The 14,234-nt window shown below is 36.0% G+C and overlaps 1 protein-coding gene across 1 annotated transcript in view; it reads left to right on the plus strand.

Moving 5' to 3' along the window:
- The first annotated feature begins 2,911 nt into the window (after window positions 1-2,911).
- Window positions 2,912-14,234, plus strand: part of LOC148947159 (uncharacterized) — a 31,032-nt gene continuing 19,709 nt past the window's right edge. The window contains exons 1-2 of the mRNA XM_089097294.1: window positions 2,912-2,959; window positions 12,668-12,917. Of these exons, the coding sequence (XP_088953420.1) occupies window positions 2,912-2,959; window positions 12,668-12,917 (298 nt within the window). The remainder of the gene's footprint in view (window positions 2,960-12,667; window positions 12,918-14,234) is intronic.

A 14,234-nucleotide genomic window follows, 5' to 3' on the forward strand; every position in this document is an offset into this window, starting at 1 on the left:
AGACACTAAAATAGCAGTGGCGGTTGGGTGACAGTTTAGGTGGTTTAAGGCACCATACTATGACTTTACCCTGAAGAGGACGAATTTGCAATCAATTTAAAATATTGAGAAGCTAATTGATTTAAAAGTGTCAATAACTATATTTTAGGCTTCCCAGTTGGAAAAGAAGTACCGTAGTGCCAAACGGTGGTAGTACATGATTCAACCAAGTTGATTCACTTTATTTGTAATGAAATTAGGCTACGTTTGGTGATCTGTAATTGCGTATCAGCTACAATGAGGGGGGAGTCATTCTTTTGGTGGAGGTAGGGTAGATTCCTAAGAAAGTACATTTTAATGGACACACTTCTTACTCTTCATGAGGCTTCAGATGAATGTTGAAAGAGGAAGGGGGAGTAGGAATTAATTAAAATGTTTCTCTATACAGGTAAAATGTTACATTCCCATGTCTACCAGCACAGGTGTGGAAAAGGCAAGGCAGGTCATCATCAGCCCCGCCAGGAAATTTCTTTGGGGTGGCAAATACTGCTAGGAACTTAGTTTTTGGAATTTTTAAATGGTATTATTTTTATTTTTCTATTTATATGAAGTATTTAAATGTATTTAGGCAAATATATGTAGGCCTAATGTATTTACTGATAAGAAAATCCTATTGTAGAGGTTGTGATGGCTTCTATTATGTAGAAAATCTAAAGTTTCACAGAATCTCCATCCAAACAAACAATAATACTCCTTTTCATCAACCGATATTCTTTAGTAGTAATATTAACAAGGACTTTGGATCAAAATTACTATTTATCGCCAATTTTTCAAGTATATTCAAATTTTATCCAAAATTGAAATTGCAAATTTAAACGTAGGACGAAACTAATCAGTGCACAATTATTGATTTACGCATTTTAAAAGCAATTAACCAAGAATTTGAGGAACCGAAATTGTATATTGGTTAAGTCTGGGTATGATTTGGAAAACAATCAGAAACAAAATAAAAATAAGAGCTTTTCAACTGAAAGCAAAGAACAGATTTGAAACCTATATTTTGGTAACGCAGAAAAAAAGATCAATATTTCAATGATCGCTGGTTGGATTTTGATGGGTAATCAAACAGTTCGTGGTAAAAAACTGTAACTAAGGAGCTACCCGGCTCAATAGTAATCAAAACTCGGGACTTTAATAAGTTTCAGTTAGTTTTACCCATCAAAAGCTACGAGCCTGAGAAAATTTGTCTGATTTTCGAAAAATGGGGAGAAAACCCCCTTGAAGTCAAAGAAATTTAATGGAAATCACATCATGAGATTCAGCGTATCAAAGAACCCTACTGTAGAGGTTTCAATCTCTCATCTGCACAAATGTGGAATTTTGTAATTTTGCCAGAAGAAAAATCACGGATGCGTGTTTATTTGTTGTTGTTTCTTTTTTTTTCAGGGGTGATCGTACCGACCAGTGGGCCTAAAACGTTGAGAGAGGGCACATTTTAACGGAAATGAAAAGTTGTAGTGCCCTTTTAAAGTGAGCCATAAAATTGGAGGGCAACTAGACCCCCTCCCACTCCACTTTTTTCCCAAAATCGTCCGATGAAAATTCTGAGACAGCTATTTTCTGCAGCATAGTTGAAAGACCAAATAACTATGTATTTGGAGATAAAAATAACCCCCTACAGCTCTTTGGGAAAGGTTTTTAATTTATAAAATTTGCCCATTGTTTTTTTTTTGTTATCGGGAAGTATGCATACATTTTTCGGATGAGGAGGGGAGGACGAATTTCCTGCTGGGAGAATTTTCCATGGAGAGGTAAGTTTCCAGAGGTTGGACTTTTCAGGAGAAATTTTACACTGGGTGAATAGGCCAAAATTCCTATACGAAATTTCTTTATTTGTCTTGCTTTATTTATTCTTTATTTGTAAAACTCCCTCCGAAAAAAAAAATCATGCGTACGGCCTTGGCTACTACGATGATCACCATGACAGAAAAATGAGTGAGTTTAAAGTATTGTTGATTGATTTAGGCTACATTCTTTAAATAGAGATGTTCAGGTTCAGGTGACAAAATGAGGTGAATACTTACATTATGCTTAGGATTCTAGGAAATGTTGAGTTTCAACCAAGAGGCTATTTATTTCTATTTCCTTTTGAGAAAACTAGGAACCAAAACATGAGATGTAAAATTTTAAAAAGATTAAAATTCAACCCTCTCAAGAAAAAATTTCATTTTTAGGATATATTTTACGGATGTTTTAACCAATGGTGCATAGGGCCCAGTTCGTTCCCCAAATTTCGTAACCAAAGAGGATACCGAGTTTTCATTCCCCCCCCCCCTCTCCTCGATTTTTTTTCATCTCGTACAAAAGTAAGAAGAATACATGTAAGGAAAATTTTATTGCGTTTTTAAAAAATTGTATTCCCCCCCCTCTCCGAACGAAAATCCTGGATACGGCTCTGGCCATAGAATCTTTTACCCAACTTTCGCTTTTTCGACGAATTTGACTCCCTCTCCCAATTTAAACCCTTCTCCAAAGAAGATTCATTCATACGTGCCTGAGGGGATTTCATTGTGCAACTCGTGATATTGTGAGTTAAGACAGTCGTTTTTAATTGTGACAACTTTTCTTATTTAGAAAAAAATAAAGTGATTAGCAATAAATAATACAAGCACAGTTCCTATAGTAACAGTAAAATTCTAACAAGGAAATGGAATTGCCATGACCTGATTGTGCTTTTCTAATAATTATCTAGTGCAGGTGTTTTTCCTGTTTCTATCAAACTCCGCCTTCCGTCCAATGGAGATGCTGGAAGCAAAATGTCTACCACCTATTGGTGGGTTAATTTTCCAGAGATTAAAAACAGGTACCATTTCTATGGAGTTGTTGGATTTTTATTTCAAATCTTGCTTTAATCTGAAACACGTGTGTAACTATGACAGGTATTACTGATTGGGATATACACGACTCGAATATTCCGAAGGTATTGTTTATTTTATGTTAGTTTATTTTGCTTGACAAAAAATTGGTCGAAAGATATTGACATTTTTCACGATATGTGATCATCTTCAGTGAAAAAACGGCCAGTGTAATTTTAAACTAAGAACACTGCAATATTTAGAGGATATAGGTGGGGATCAAATCCTTATTGGGAATTAGGGAGGCCGGTACTTGCGCATTAAACGTACTCTTTTATATACTGCTAAAGAAGTCAATTTTGGTTAATGCTAATTAAATAAAATAAAGTAGGATGAATATATAATAGTTTAGAAACAAATTTGGGCTATATATTTGCACATTAGGGGGGGGGGAATGGGGGGTAAAGCATACTCAGGGCCGTATCCAGGATTGTTGTTCAGGGGGGTTTTACTAATTTTTGACTTTTGGGGGGGGGGGGGGTTTACTAATTTTTGACTCAGTTTTCGACTAATTTTACTGATTTTTACCTAGGTTTTACTAATTTTCGACTTTTTCGAGTCGGTCAAAAATTTCGGGGGGGGGGTTCAAACCGGGTAACCCCTCCCCTGGATACGGCCTTGAGTATACCATATATTAAATACGTAACCTAACCTAGGTACCTTCCCCCCAAAAAAAAACCCAACAGTTTAAATATCGTAAACGCAATGAAAACTACTGTTTGCATTCCAATTCTTAATAGCGGTGTCTTGAAATAACCAGTCTGGCGGGTATCTGTAGTGTTTCCAGTTTGACATTCCATATACAGCATATAAAAGAGTACGTTTAATGCGCAAGTACTGTGAGGCCGTAGAGAAGGGGTGAGGGTAACTTTATCCTCCTCTCCTACCCCTAGATAGTCAAAGATTTAGAAAAGTGAAGTGCTTTAGAACATTCGAGGAAAATGACATTTTCAAGATAAAAAGGCCTTTATTCAGATCTTTACCTCCCCTCACCAACAAGATAGTTTCTCAGTTTCTCCTCAGTAATTAATTTCTTTCTCAGTAATTAATTATGAAGGCTTCTTTGTTTTCAATATAACAAGAATGTGCGGTTTTTAAGTATTTTTGAACTTCCCAAGAGGACATCTGCCTGCCTTCCCTTTTTGGCGCCCTTGGAGCTGATTTTTTTTTTTTATTCTTCTTTTAGACTGTACTAACAAAATTTAAGAAATTGCTGCTTACGAAATTAGCTGTATCTGTATCATGTGTGCTATGATATGGTGTCTTGGTCTTGAAATAACCAGAAACCAGAAAAACCATGTGGTGTGTGCTAAAGTAGAATTAAGATATGATATGAATTAAGATATATGATTAAGATAAAATATAATTAAGATATGATATGGTGTCTTGAAATAACCAGAAACCTATGTGGTGTGTGCTAAAGTAGAATTAAGATATGATATGAATTAAGATATATGATTAAGATAAAATAGAATTAAGATATGATATGGTGTCTTGAAATAACCAGAAACCTATGTGGTGTGTGCTAAAGTAGAATTAAGATATGATATGATTTAAGATATATGGTTAAGATAAAATAGAATTAAGATATGATATGGTGTCTTGAAATAACCAGAAACCAGAAAAACCATGTGGTGCGTGCTAAAGTCAGACGCATAAAAAGTCAGACACAATATTTCGAACTTTTGGATGATGTTAATTATGAGGAGTTTATTTAAAAATCCAAAATAAACCAGTGTGATGTGAAAGATGGAAGTATTTTTATTATTTTATTTTATTATCTCGTATTTTATTAAGTTATTCTTTACAAGCATATTTACTATAGCCGCAAAAATATTGTCGAGTGTAATTTTAGAAGTATTCTAGTTGAATTATACCTCTTCCTATAATCAAAATGTTATAAAAATTATAGCATTATTTATAACATAATGTTATAAAAAATTATGTTATAAAAATTAAATTGCAAGGGTTGAGATTAATTAAAATATAGACACGCTCTAAGGTACTTATGTATTTTACATCACTCAAGTTTACGCCGTGTAAAACTCGAGAACAAACCGGTTTTGTCGTTAGTTTCTTTCAGCTTAGCGCGAGACAAGACAAAGACAAGTGACAGAATAGATGGGAAATATATAATTTGGGCTATATATTAGCCTATTATGGGAGGGGGTAGAGTATTTGGACAGTTTGTAGTTAGAAAACAATTTTTACCCCATAACATGCAGAATAATTTTATCTGCACATTTTGCATGCAGACCCAATATAATTTACCCCTACCCCCCTAATATGCAAATATATAGCCCAAATTTGTTATTAAAGTATTATATTTTCATCATATTTTGAGATATTTCATTAGGATTCAGCGACAAAGGAAAAGGTTCTGATTAAATGAAGCACTTGAGTGGCGTATAACATAAGTACCGCTTCTAATAGCTTCTCCCCCCCCCTCTAATTAGTTGAACCCCTCCAGGAACAAAAGTTGGATTGTACCACTGCTTTTCCAATTTGGAACCGAGCTGATGAAAAATTCCAAACTTGCAGCTCGTGAACTTCATATGGCTCATTCGATTTGCATTTCTAGTGCAAATTCTACAAATTCTACAAAATCTGCAAATTCTAGTGCAACTAGTTTGGTGTTTTTTAAGATGGTTCTAATATCTCATTTCAATAGAATTTAAGATATCAGTACTACCGTTTGACCCTCTCCGAGAAGAAAGGATTGGGATAATTATTTTTGGCCTGGTATCTCCTACCTTTAGCCATTGTTGGTCTCTTTTCCGAACCTTGGAACTATCCAAAACGAATGAGAGATAGGATAAGATAAGTTTTGTTCTTCATTATATACACATACAATATTACATGTTATTATTCCCCTAAAGGGTCATTGGCCTGTACAAAGGGGGAAGACATATGAAATGCTTATTCAGAGATGAAAAACTAAAGAAAATTTAAAATGGGACATACCTAGGCACGGAAAAAGAGACCCCTTAACCCCCTTTACCTCTTGAGATCTAAAGATGTTACATCCGTTTTCATTTTTTATTTCGGTACTCCTGCATTATTCAGAACACACTCGAGAAGTGAAGCTAGGCTAATCATGAATACCAAAATATAATGAAAATGCAATTCTTTAGTTATATGATAATATACTTTGGGCTATATAGTTGAATATTAGGAGGGTGTGAGGGTAAAGTAACCTAACGTAACCTCACCTTATCCTCACCCCACCCCGTAATGTGCAAATACATAGCCCAAAGTTATATAGCACCAAGTTATATAAGTCCAATGCATTATGTCACCCGTTATTGGTCTTTGCGTCTATGAAACCGGTTTTCATAGATGTAATAAGAAGATATCGAGCATCAGTTTTTTTTTTGGTGAACTTAAAAAAGAGACATTAATTTCACGTGCAGAATTATTTAGCGATACTGAAGAATTTCGATATTTAGCAATCAAGACCGTAACCAGGGGGGTAGGGGGTTTGAACCCCTCCCCCGAAATGTTTGTCCGACTCGTAAAAATGCAATAAAAATGAATATAAGCCAATTTTTGATGCCTTTTTAAATTTCATTTAAGCACTCCTTTAAAAAAAACTTTTGTAACCCCCCCTTGGAAAAAATCATGGACACGTCCCTGTTAACAGTCTACAAACTTAATTGTAAAGCAGTAACTTTTGGCTTTTGGCATAGCTGATTTGAGAAGCAATAAAAAGCTCAAAATTAATATGCAGTCATTTATGATAGTTTGTTAAATTTTGCACCATATTCATAGTAAGGAAATAACTGGTTTATAGTTGAAAATCTTCTTTGCCTTATCAGTTAAAATATTGAACAAAGTATATGCTTTTTACTAAAAACGCAATAATCAAGTAGTTTTTTTATTATGTTATTCACATGAAACTTTTAAATTAGATGTAGAGATTTTCTGCATACGAACAGGTTTCATATTAAATCCAACAGCTAACGTATGACCTGCCCTGACCGAATGATTAGCCCACTAAACTCACAAGCGAAGTGTTGCTGGTTAGTGGTGACCAGGACCGTATCTAGGATTTTTTTTTTGGGGGGGGGAGTACAAAAAGATCTTTTTCGGGGAGGGGTTACGAGGAAAGATTTAGAGCCTAAAAAAATTGTTTATATTCATTTGTGTTACGTTTTTAAGAGTGGAGCAAACATTTAAGGGAGTGGGGGGGGGGGGCTCAAACACCCTAACCTCTCTGGATACGGCCTTGATGGTGGCTATTGCTCCGTTTGTAGTGAGGATTAGTAGCGTATCCCTTAAAGACAAACCGAAAGTCGTCCCAGCGACTTTTAGGTATCCAATGGAATCTAGGTGAAAACACGGGAAGCGTCGGACGATTTGCCCCCAATGGCGCAGAGCGCTCCCAACCGGGGGGGGGTCAGAACACCAGGAGATCGTCATCTGCGTCATGCGGGCCACGATGGTCCGCGAACGAAAGTTGTTTCTTTCTTTCTTTTTTGTTTAGATGACTTACATGAGATTGTCGTTTGGTTTAATCTATTTCTCCCCTCCTAAATATAGACAACTAGCTAACAGCAAAGATTCATAAATCTGGATAAGAGAAAGAAAGAAAATTGAAATACTTAATGAATGGATCCAGAAACCAAAGAGAAATTGATATAAGAGGAAACTCAAGTTTTTCTCTGATAGAAAAAAATAAATAAAAATAACCAACATTGTCTACTGTTACCTATAGTTACGAACAAGTGAGAGGGAGGGCTTAAGATCAAGTCCTTTCTCCGAAATACAAAATTTTTCTGAATTTCTGGGCACTATTTATTCAACTTATCATTTTGCTTTGGTTGTCCACCCCCAAAACAAATCCTTCATACGTGTCTCCGCAGTCAAATCAAAAACTGAATTGTAAAACCTAAATTGAAACATTATGTTCTTTTTTTGTAATTTTTTTACTTTTATATTCCGTTGTTTAAAGATGACATAATCAGTTCTACCTAAAAGGCGCAAAATGAAGCAAAATATTCAAAAATAGCCTGTATTATGGGTGCTAACCTATAACCCTAACTATTCTATAATGGACTTATATATGAAAATACGTTTTTTTGTCAAATGTTTCAGTACTTACAAAGGCACGAGATGTAGCCAATTTCCTTGAAAATGAGCCCTTCAACAACTCGTTATGATTTTCCAGTGCCCTGCTAGCAGTGAAGAAGGAAAAAACGGAAAGAAAGGACACATAAGTGCTTGCCGGGAAAAAAATTAATTTTTCTTGCTGTTCAAGCCCGGGGACTGTGGGTTTCTTAAATAGGGTTTTTGACCATGGAAATTCCAAAGGTGTACTTTTTATTTTGATCCGATTTGGTTTCAAAATATTTAGGTTACTACTGGTCGAAGTTCATTCTTTACTAGGCTGCAGTTACAGCCAGGGGCGTAGCTCCAATATTTTATTGGGGGGAGGGGGGACAAGAAGAATCTGCATCCGGAGATGCAAGGGGTATGGGCGATGTAATATTTTTTTCTCCAAATTATTGGGGGGCCAAATGCCCCCCCAAGACGACGCCACTGGCTACCGCTGCAACTACGATACAAACTTTCAGAAAACTTTATAAGGTTGAATCCAAATAAACTTGGGTATTGGATTAAAATATAAGCCTCACTAAAATGAAATAAGTTTTGTTTTAAATATTTCTAGTCCTGCTGAGTAACACTGAACTCTGATTGGCAATATTACTTTTTAGTTGCTATTAATCATTGTCAAATCACCAAAATTACTTTTATTGCTAGTTTTCCATTTGTTGTTAGTTTACCCTTTGTTACTAGTTTCCTAGTTTTTTTCTTACTAGTTTCCCACTCTTTGGACAGAAGGATTTTAAAAGGATTATTTTCATATATAAACTGAAGATAAAATAATTTGCCGAATAGTAACAGGAGAGTTTACTTTCACGCTTAAAGGCCAAGTTTCTTTTTCGTGTTTGAGAGATCTAAAATACGCCTGTTTTTTTTTTTTTTTTGTTTTTTTTTTAATATAACCAACCATGGTCACGTCAGTATTACCCGGTGTTACCGAAACCGGTGATAACGAGTCTAACCCGCTCTTACCAGATGCATGGTATAAATAGATATAGTCCTAAAAGAGAAATTTGCCAAATATATTTCTAGAGCAAGTAAAAAAAAAACTCTGCGAAAAGCACGGTAATTTGAAGAATCGAATGTATAACCACCTCAAAAAGTGCCCAAATGGTTTAACAGGATCCTGTCTGGCAACACTGGTCGAATTATAAGCTGCCCAGTGGATTGTGTCTATCAACCAGACACCTGTTCAAGACTGAAGTAAATATTTAGTAATTGCTGAGTAGTTTATTGTAAAATATCATTGAAAAATTGAAACACGTTCCACAACATTTTACTTCGGCAAATTAGTAACTAGTTCTGCGAATGGTAAAACAAGTCTCCTTTTTTCTTGGTTTCAATTGATAACTGAGTCAAGCTAAATTTGAATGCCCTGAGGGATTCCTCACTTTCAAAACAATATATATCTGGTGGTAGAGTTCAGGAGTGCCGCTATGTGTGCCACTTTGGGACGCAAAGAGGCGCGACGTGGCAGAACAAGCCTTTGGGACGCAAAGAGGCGCGACGTGGCAGAACAAGCATAATAAATGTGTCTCTCCTCAGAATCAGAGCTATAGAATCAGAGCACGATTTGTATTTAATTAAATATTGTTAGTTCGATACACAACTGGTCATAAATAAAAGAGAAATCCTAAAAAAAAGTACTCCGCAATACTACTCATTTCACATTCAACTTATTACACGTTTGAAATCATTACTTAATATACTACAAGAGTTATGCTTTAAATCCGGCATTAAACTTAATACTGCTATTTAGCTTTTTGGCATACTGATTTAGTGAAAATCTACCGAATTTAAGTAACATTTCTAATCCAAAATCTTATGAAAACAATCCCCTAAACAATATACAAAGTCTAACCTATTCATGCATTAAATAAAAAAAAACAAGTTTTTTTAACTGAAAGTATGGAACGACGTTAAAACTTAAAACAAACAGAAATTATTCCGTATATGAAAGGGGCTGCCCCCTTCTCAACGCCTCGCTCTTTACGCTAAAGTTTTTTTATTGTTTAAAAAAATAGAGTTGTGAAAAAGTCAAACTTTAGCGTAAAGAGCGAGGCGTTGAGGAGGGGACCGCCCCCTTCATATACGGAATATTTTCTGTTCGGTTTCAGTTTTAACGTCGTTCCTTACTTCCAGTTAAAAAAACTTGTTTTTTTACTTAATTTTTGAACGTTTTTGAACTAATACAGGTTTTGATTTTGGCTCACCGTACATGAATAATTACAACAAAATTTTCATATTAATTTTACTTTAATATGGTTAAATGGCTTTTTTCGAAACTTGTTTAATTTTATTTACGAACGTTTTTATTAGTAATAAATATACGTAACTTACGAATTAACTTACGTAACGAACTTCTATATTCATATATTTTTAATACATACATTAGGGGGTTCACCCCCTAGTCAATAACTTGCTCTTTAAGCTAAAGTTTGAATCTTGTTCCAATTCTTTAAAAATGACCCTTAATTACAAAGGCCGTTAATTAGAATAAATAGCTCTTATGAAAGTACTAAAAAATCTTTAGGCGTAAAGAGCGAGGTATTGACTAGGGGGTGAACCCAATAAAATACATAATATTTTCTGTTCGTTTTAAGTTGTGATGTTGCTCCTTACTTTCAGTTGAAAAACTTTTTTTTTATATTTAATTTCTGGTCTTTTTTTTAAAGAATGATAGGAAATCCGGCGCCCCCTTCATAGCAATATCCCTTCCCCCATGAAACTTCCTTCATGGAAAGATCCTCCCACATAACCCCTGACCCACCCCCTCTCCCCACTACCAGAAAAAATCCCTCCTGAAAACGTCTTCATACTTCCCAATAACCAATACCATATGTTAACATTGGGTAAAGTTCATAACTTTCGGCCCTCCCCCCTGGGATTTCGGGGGATTGAGTCATCCTAAAAGACATAGTTATCATATTTTCGACCATACTGAAAACTTAGTACAATAATAACAGGTTATACAGACAAAGGCTCCACGAGGGAATTTCGCTAGGGAAAGGGGGCAAATTTCCAGGCGTGGGACAAGCACAGATGCAAGGGGTGGGGCTATGGGGGCGATCACCCCTCCCAAACGATTTTTTTAAGAATCCTTCCTAAATTATACTTTTGATTACTGCATACGAGAAATAAGGACTGAATAATCGATTGTTTTCTGAAATAAAAAAACAATGAAACATATCAACGCAATAAAACTATTCAAAGACGGTATGTATTATAAACGCAAGACTAAAACGTTTCTGTGCTGTTAGAGAGAGCCCAAGGGAGTGCAGACCTAAGACAAGAAGGTTGGACAGTAACAGTGCTGTGGCCTGTATAAGCATGCAAAGGTTGACATCCCTTATCACTTCACCCTGGAGACAGAGACACAGATAAGGTGTCCGGCCAAATGGAATGATTTTATTTCCATGACTGAACTTGAGGAAATTCAAGACTCCTTCACCGACGCTGTAAATGTTAGCCTAATTGCTAGCAGCCACACAACATTATATGAAGTACCCTGACAATGATACCAATTCACCTGCCAACAATCTCATGTCTGCCTCATTCGGTGGCGCTGCAATAGCTTATAGTGTTGATGAAGATACTGGCTTATCATCTTTTATAGGGATCAAGGTGGTATCTTGCTTTATGTAAAGTGGCTTTGCATCCTACTGTAAAGAGACTTAAGAATCATGTATCGTCTTATACTAATTGGGAGTTGGAAATTTCGCATCTCAATTTCTTCATCCAAGTCTATGTTAATAGTTAAGTGAGTATATTTCACATCTCCCTTGATATTAGACCTGGTTATACTTATTTTTACTCATACGTGGAACCCGTTACAGGGCACCATAAGGCCAACTATCCTTTTTGGCACACTTCAACGAGGTCCTTCGTGCGGTAATATTCCTTGGAAGATGCATGTCCTGCTGCTAGGACCAGGTATGCTAGCGCCATTTATCACCCCGTTTACCCATTTGTCCTTTGTTTCATTTTTTTTTTATCATAGTCTGAACCTGAGTCTCATAGAGAAAAATTTTGGACAAAAAATGAAACCGGCTCAAGAGTTTGTTGCCCACTGCATCAAAATACACTGTTTATCTTCTGCCAAGTTTTTGCCACGTCTGCTTTTCACCTTGATTGGAATAAGTTTTGCAGCTTTAGAAAAACTTGTCTTTTTTACCAGCCAACTGACTTGGCTTTTTTCTATTCTTTGCCCTTTTTCTTTGCTTTTGAGTACCTTTGCCAACAGTACCGGTAACAACCTTATAATTAATCTCCTCATCCTCAAACATTGTCATTTAAACACCAATGGGCGTATAATTTACTTTTCCTTTTACTTCTTTGTTTCCATAATGTCAAAATTTTAAACAAGTTTTGCTAATTGAATGTTCAACAGTTAGAAAAAAAAGGGGAAAGAGGACATGTTGGAATAAAGCCACGGGTGTCAGAATTCCTTTCCACGCCACAGTATTCTATGAACATGAGAAAAATTTAAGGTTGTTTGCCACAGAGATTTGAAAATACCCTTTTTTTCACCTAGCGAAGCTCGTTCCCCTGGTACTGATTTTTTAAGCAAGCAAAAGACTGAAAAGTTTCCGAGTCACAGCATTTTTAGAAAGGAAATTCTCTTTTTCTCTGTACAATCACGACACACTTTCTATGTTTAATTTCAGGTTACTTCCTATGAAGCATTTTTTGAGTGGCCTGATGGGCATATGAAACGTGTCTATAGACCTACATGTGAAGAGGGTCGTAGACATTTATCCGGTTGGGCTATGAGGAATACAAATAACCATAATTCAGCCATTCTGAAGAAGTCTTGTCTTGGCGTCTTAATGTGCACACTCCGATGCACAGCAGAACATGGTGAAAAAATTAACTTGCGACCCGCTATCTGTGACAAAGCCAGACGAAAGCAACAAGGTACTTATCTATTAATTACTGGTAATCAAAGTGATGCATTGTATTGAGTCTTTAATTATGCATCACCGATGCTTGTTGAGCGGGTTAAGATAGTAAAGCCTATTTGCAAATTGAAAAGAGTCGAGGTAATCCATGCGTGTAGTGTTGTATCAGTGCTGAAAGTTGCATTGACTCTTATCGTAAACAATAAACTCTGCTAAGCTTTTAAATTTAATTATCTGGCTGAACTTACTACAAGCTATTAAATTTGATAACGAATGGTGTGTTCACCATACGAGTATACTAACTTATCGCGTAGAAATTGTTCTGTTGTGCGCTTATTGAAATTTTCACTATATATAAAAATAATATTGTCAGTCTTGTTGTCAGTGGCATTAATTTTTGGGGGATGGGGCAGGAATTTGTGCTCTCCCTATATTGTGTTTCTACCCTTAGATTTTGAAAAATACCCGTTTCTGAGGAAATTTTCATTGAAAAACACCTTATTTCGTATATTTTCATTGAAAATATTGAAAAAACGACAATTTATCGCCTTCAGGGTATTGAAAAATACATCCCCCCTGAATTTTCTGGAAGTTACGCTACTGCTGATTGTCGGATAGAGACATGAATTATACGGATAAGCGACGTAATTTTCTTAAACCATTTAAACACGTATGTTACAGGTATTAGAGAGTTTTCCGAACTTCGCTAATTTGCGTCGGTAGCTCACTCAATGGTCGTTAGAGTTACGTAATAACAACAGTTTTCTAAAACACTAGGTGGTGCTCAGTCTAACAATGGCGAAATTTTATGAAAGCAAAGAAATGTGTGAAAAATTTAAGTTGTCTTAAGGGGTTTATGATGACTTGGAACTTACCTGCCTGTTGCGCTAGGTATAAAGAGGGTGAGATAAAGAATTATGGGGATAAAGAAGGAACGTGCGTAGTTTTGCCGACCTCAGGTTGGTTGGTAGCCTACTACCTTTAGTGGTTAGTACTATTAGTAGTATAGTCATTTTGAATGAGAAGGTTCCGCTTTTTATGCCCAAGCCATACCATAGTCACAGGGACGTACGCAGGGGGGGGGCTCCGGGCCCGCCCCCCCTCCCCCAAAATCTCACGATTTTTTTCATTTTCCCATAATTTTCTGATTTTTCTCACAGAATAATGGGTTTGAAGGATTTGGCTCCCCCCCGACACAAATTGCCCCCCCCCCCCGAAAAAAATTCCTGCGTACGTGCCTGCATAGTTATTTATGTCATTAAAATCCAAAAAACTATGAATTCTATTGATTTTCCTTAAATTTAAAGTTACCCTTGTAATAAAACTGAAATGG

The sequence above is a fragment of the Artemia sp. Qi Xiang Cuo genome, chromosome 11 (assembly GCF_049724085.1).
Source record: "Artemia sp. Qi Xiang Cuo chromosome 11, ASM4972408v1, whole genome shotgun sequence".
NCBI lineage: Eukaryota > Metazoa > Arthropoda > Branchiopoda > Anostraca > Artemiidae > Artemia > Artemia sp. Qi Xiang Cuo.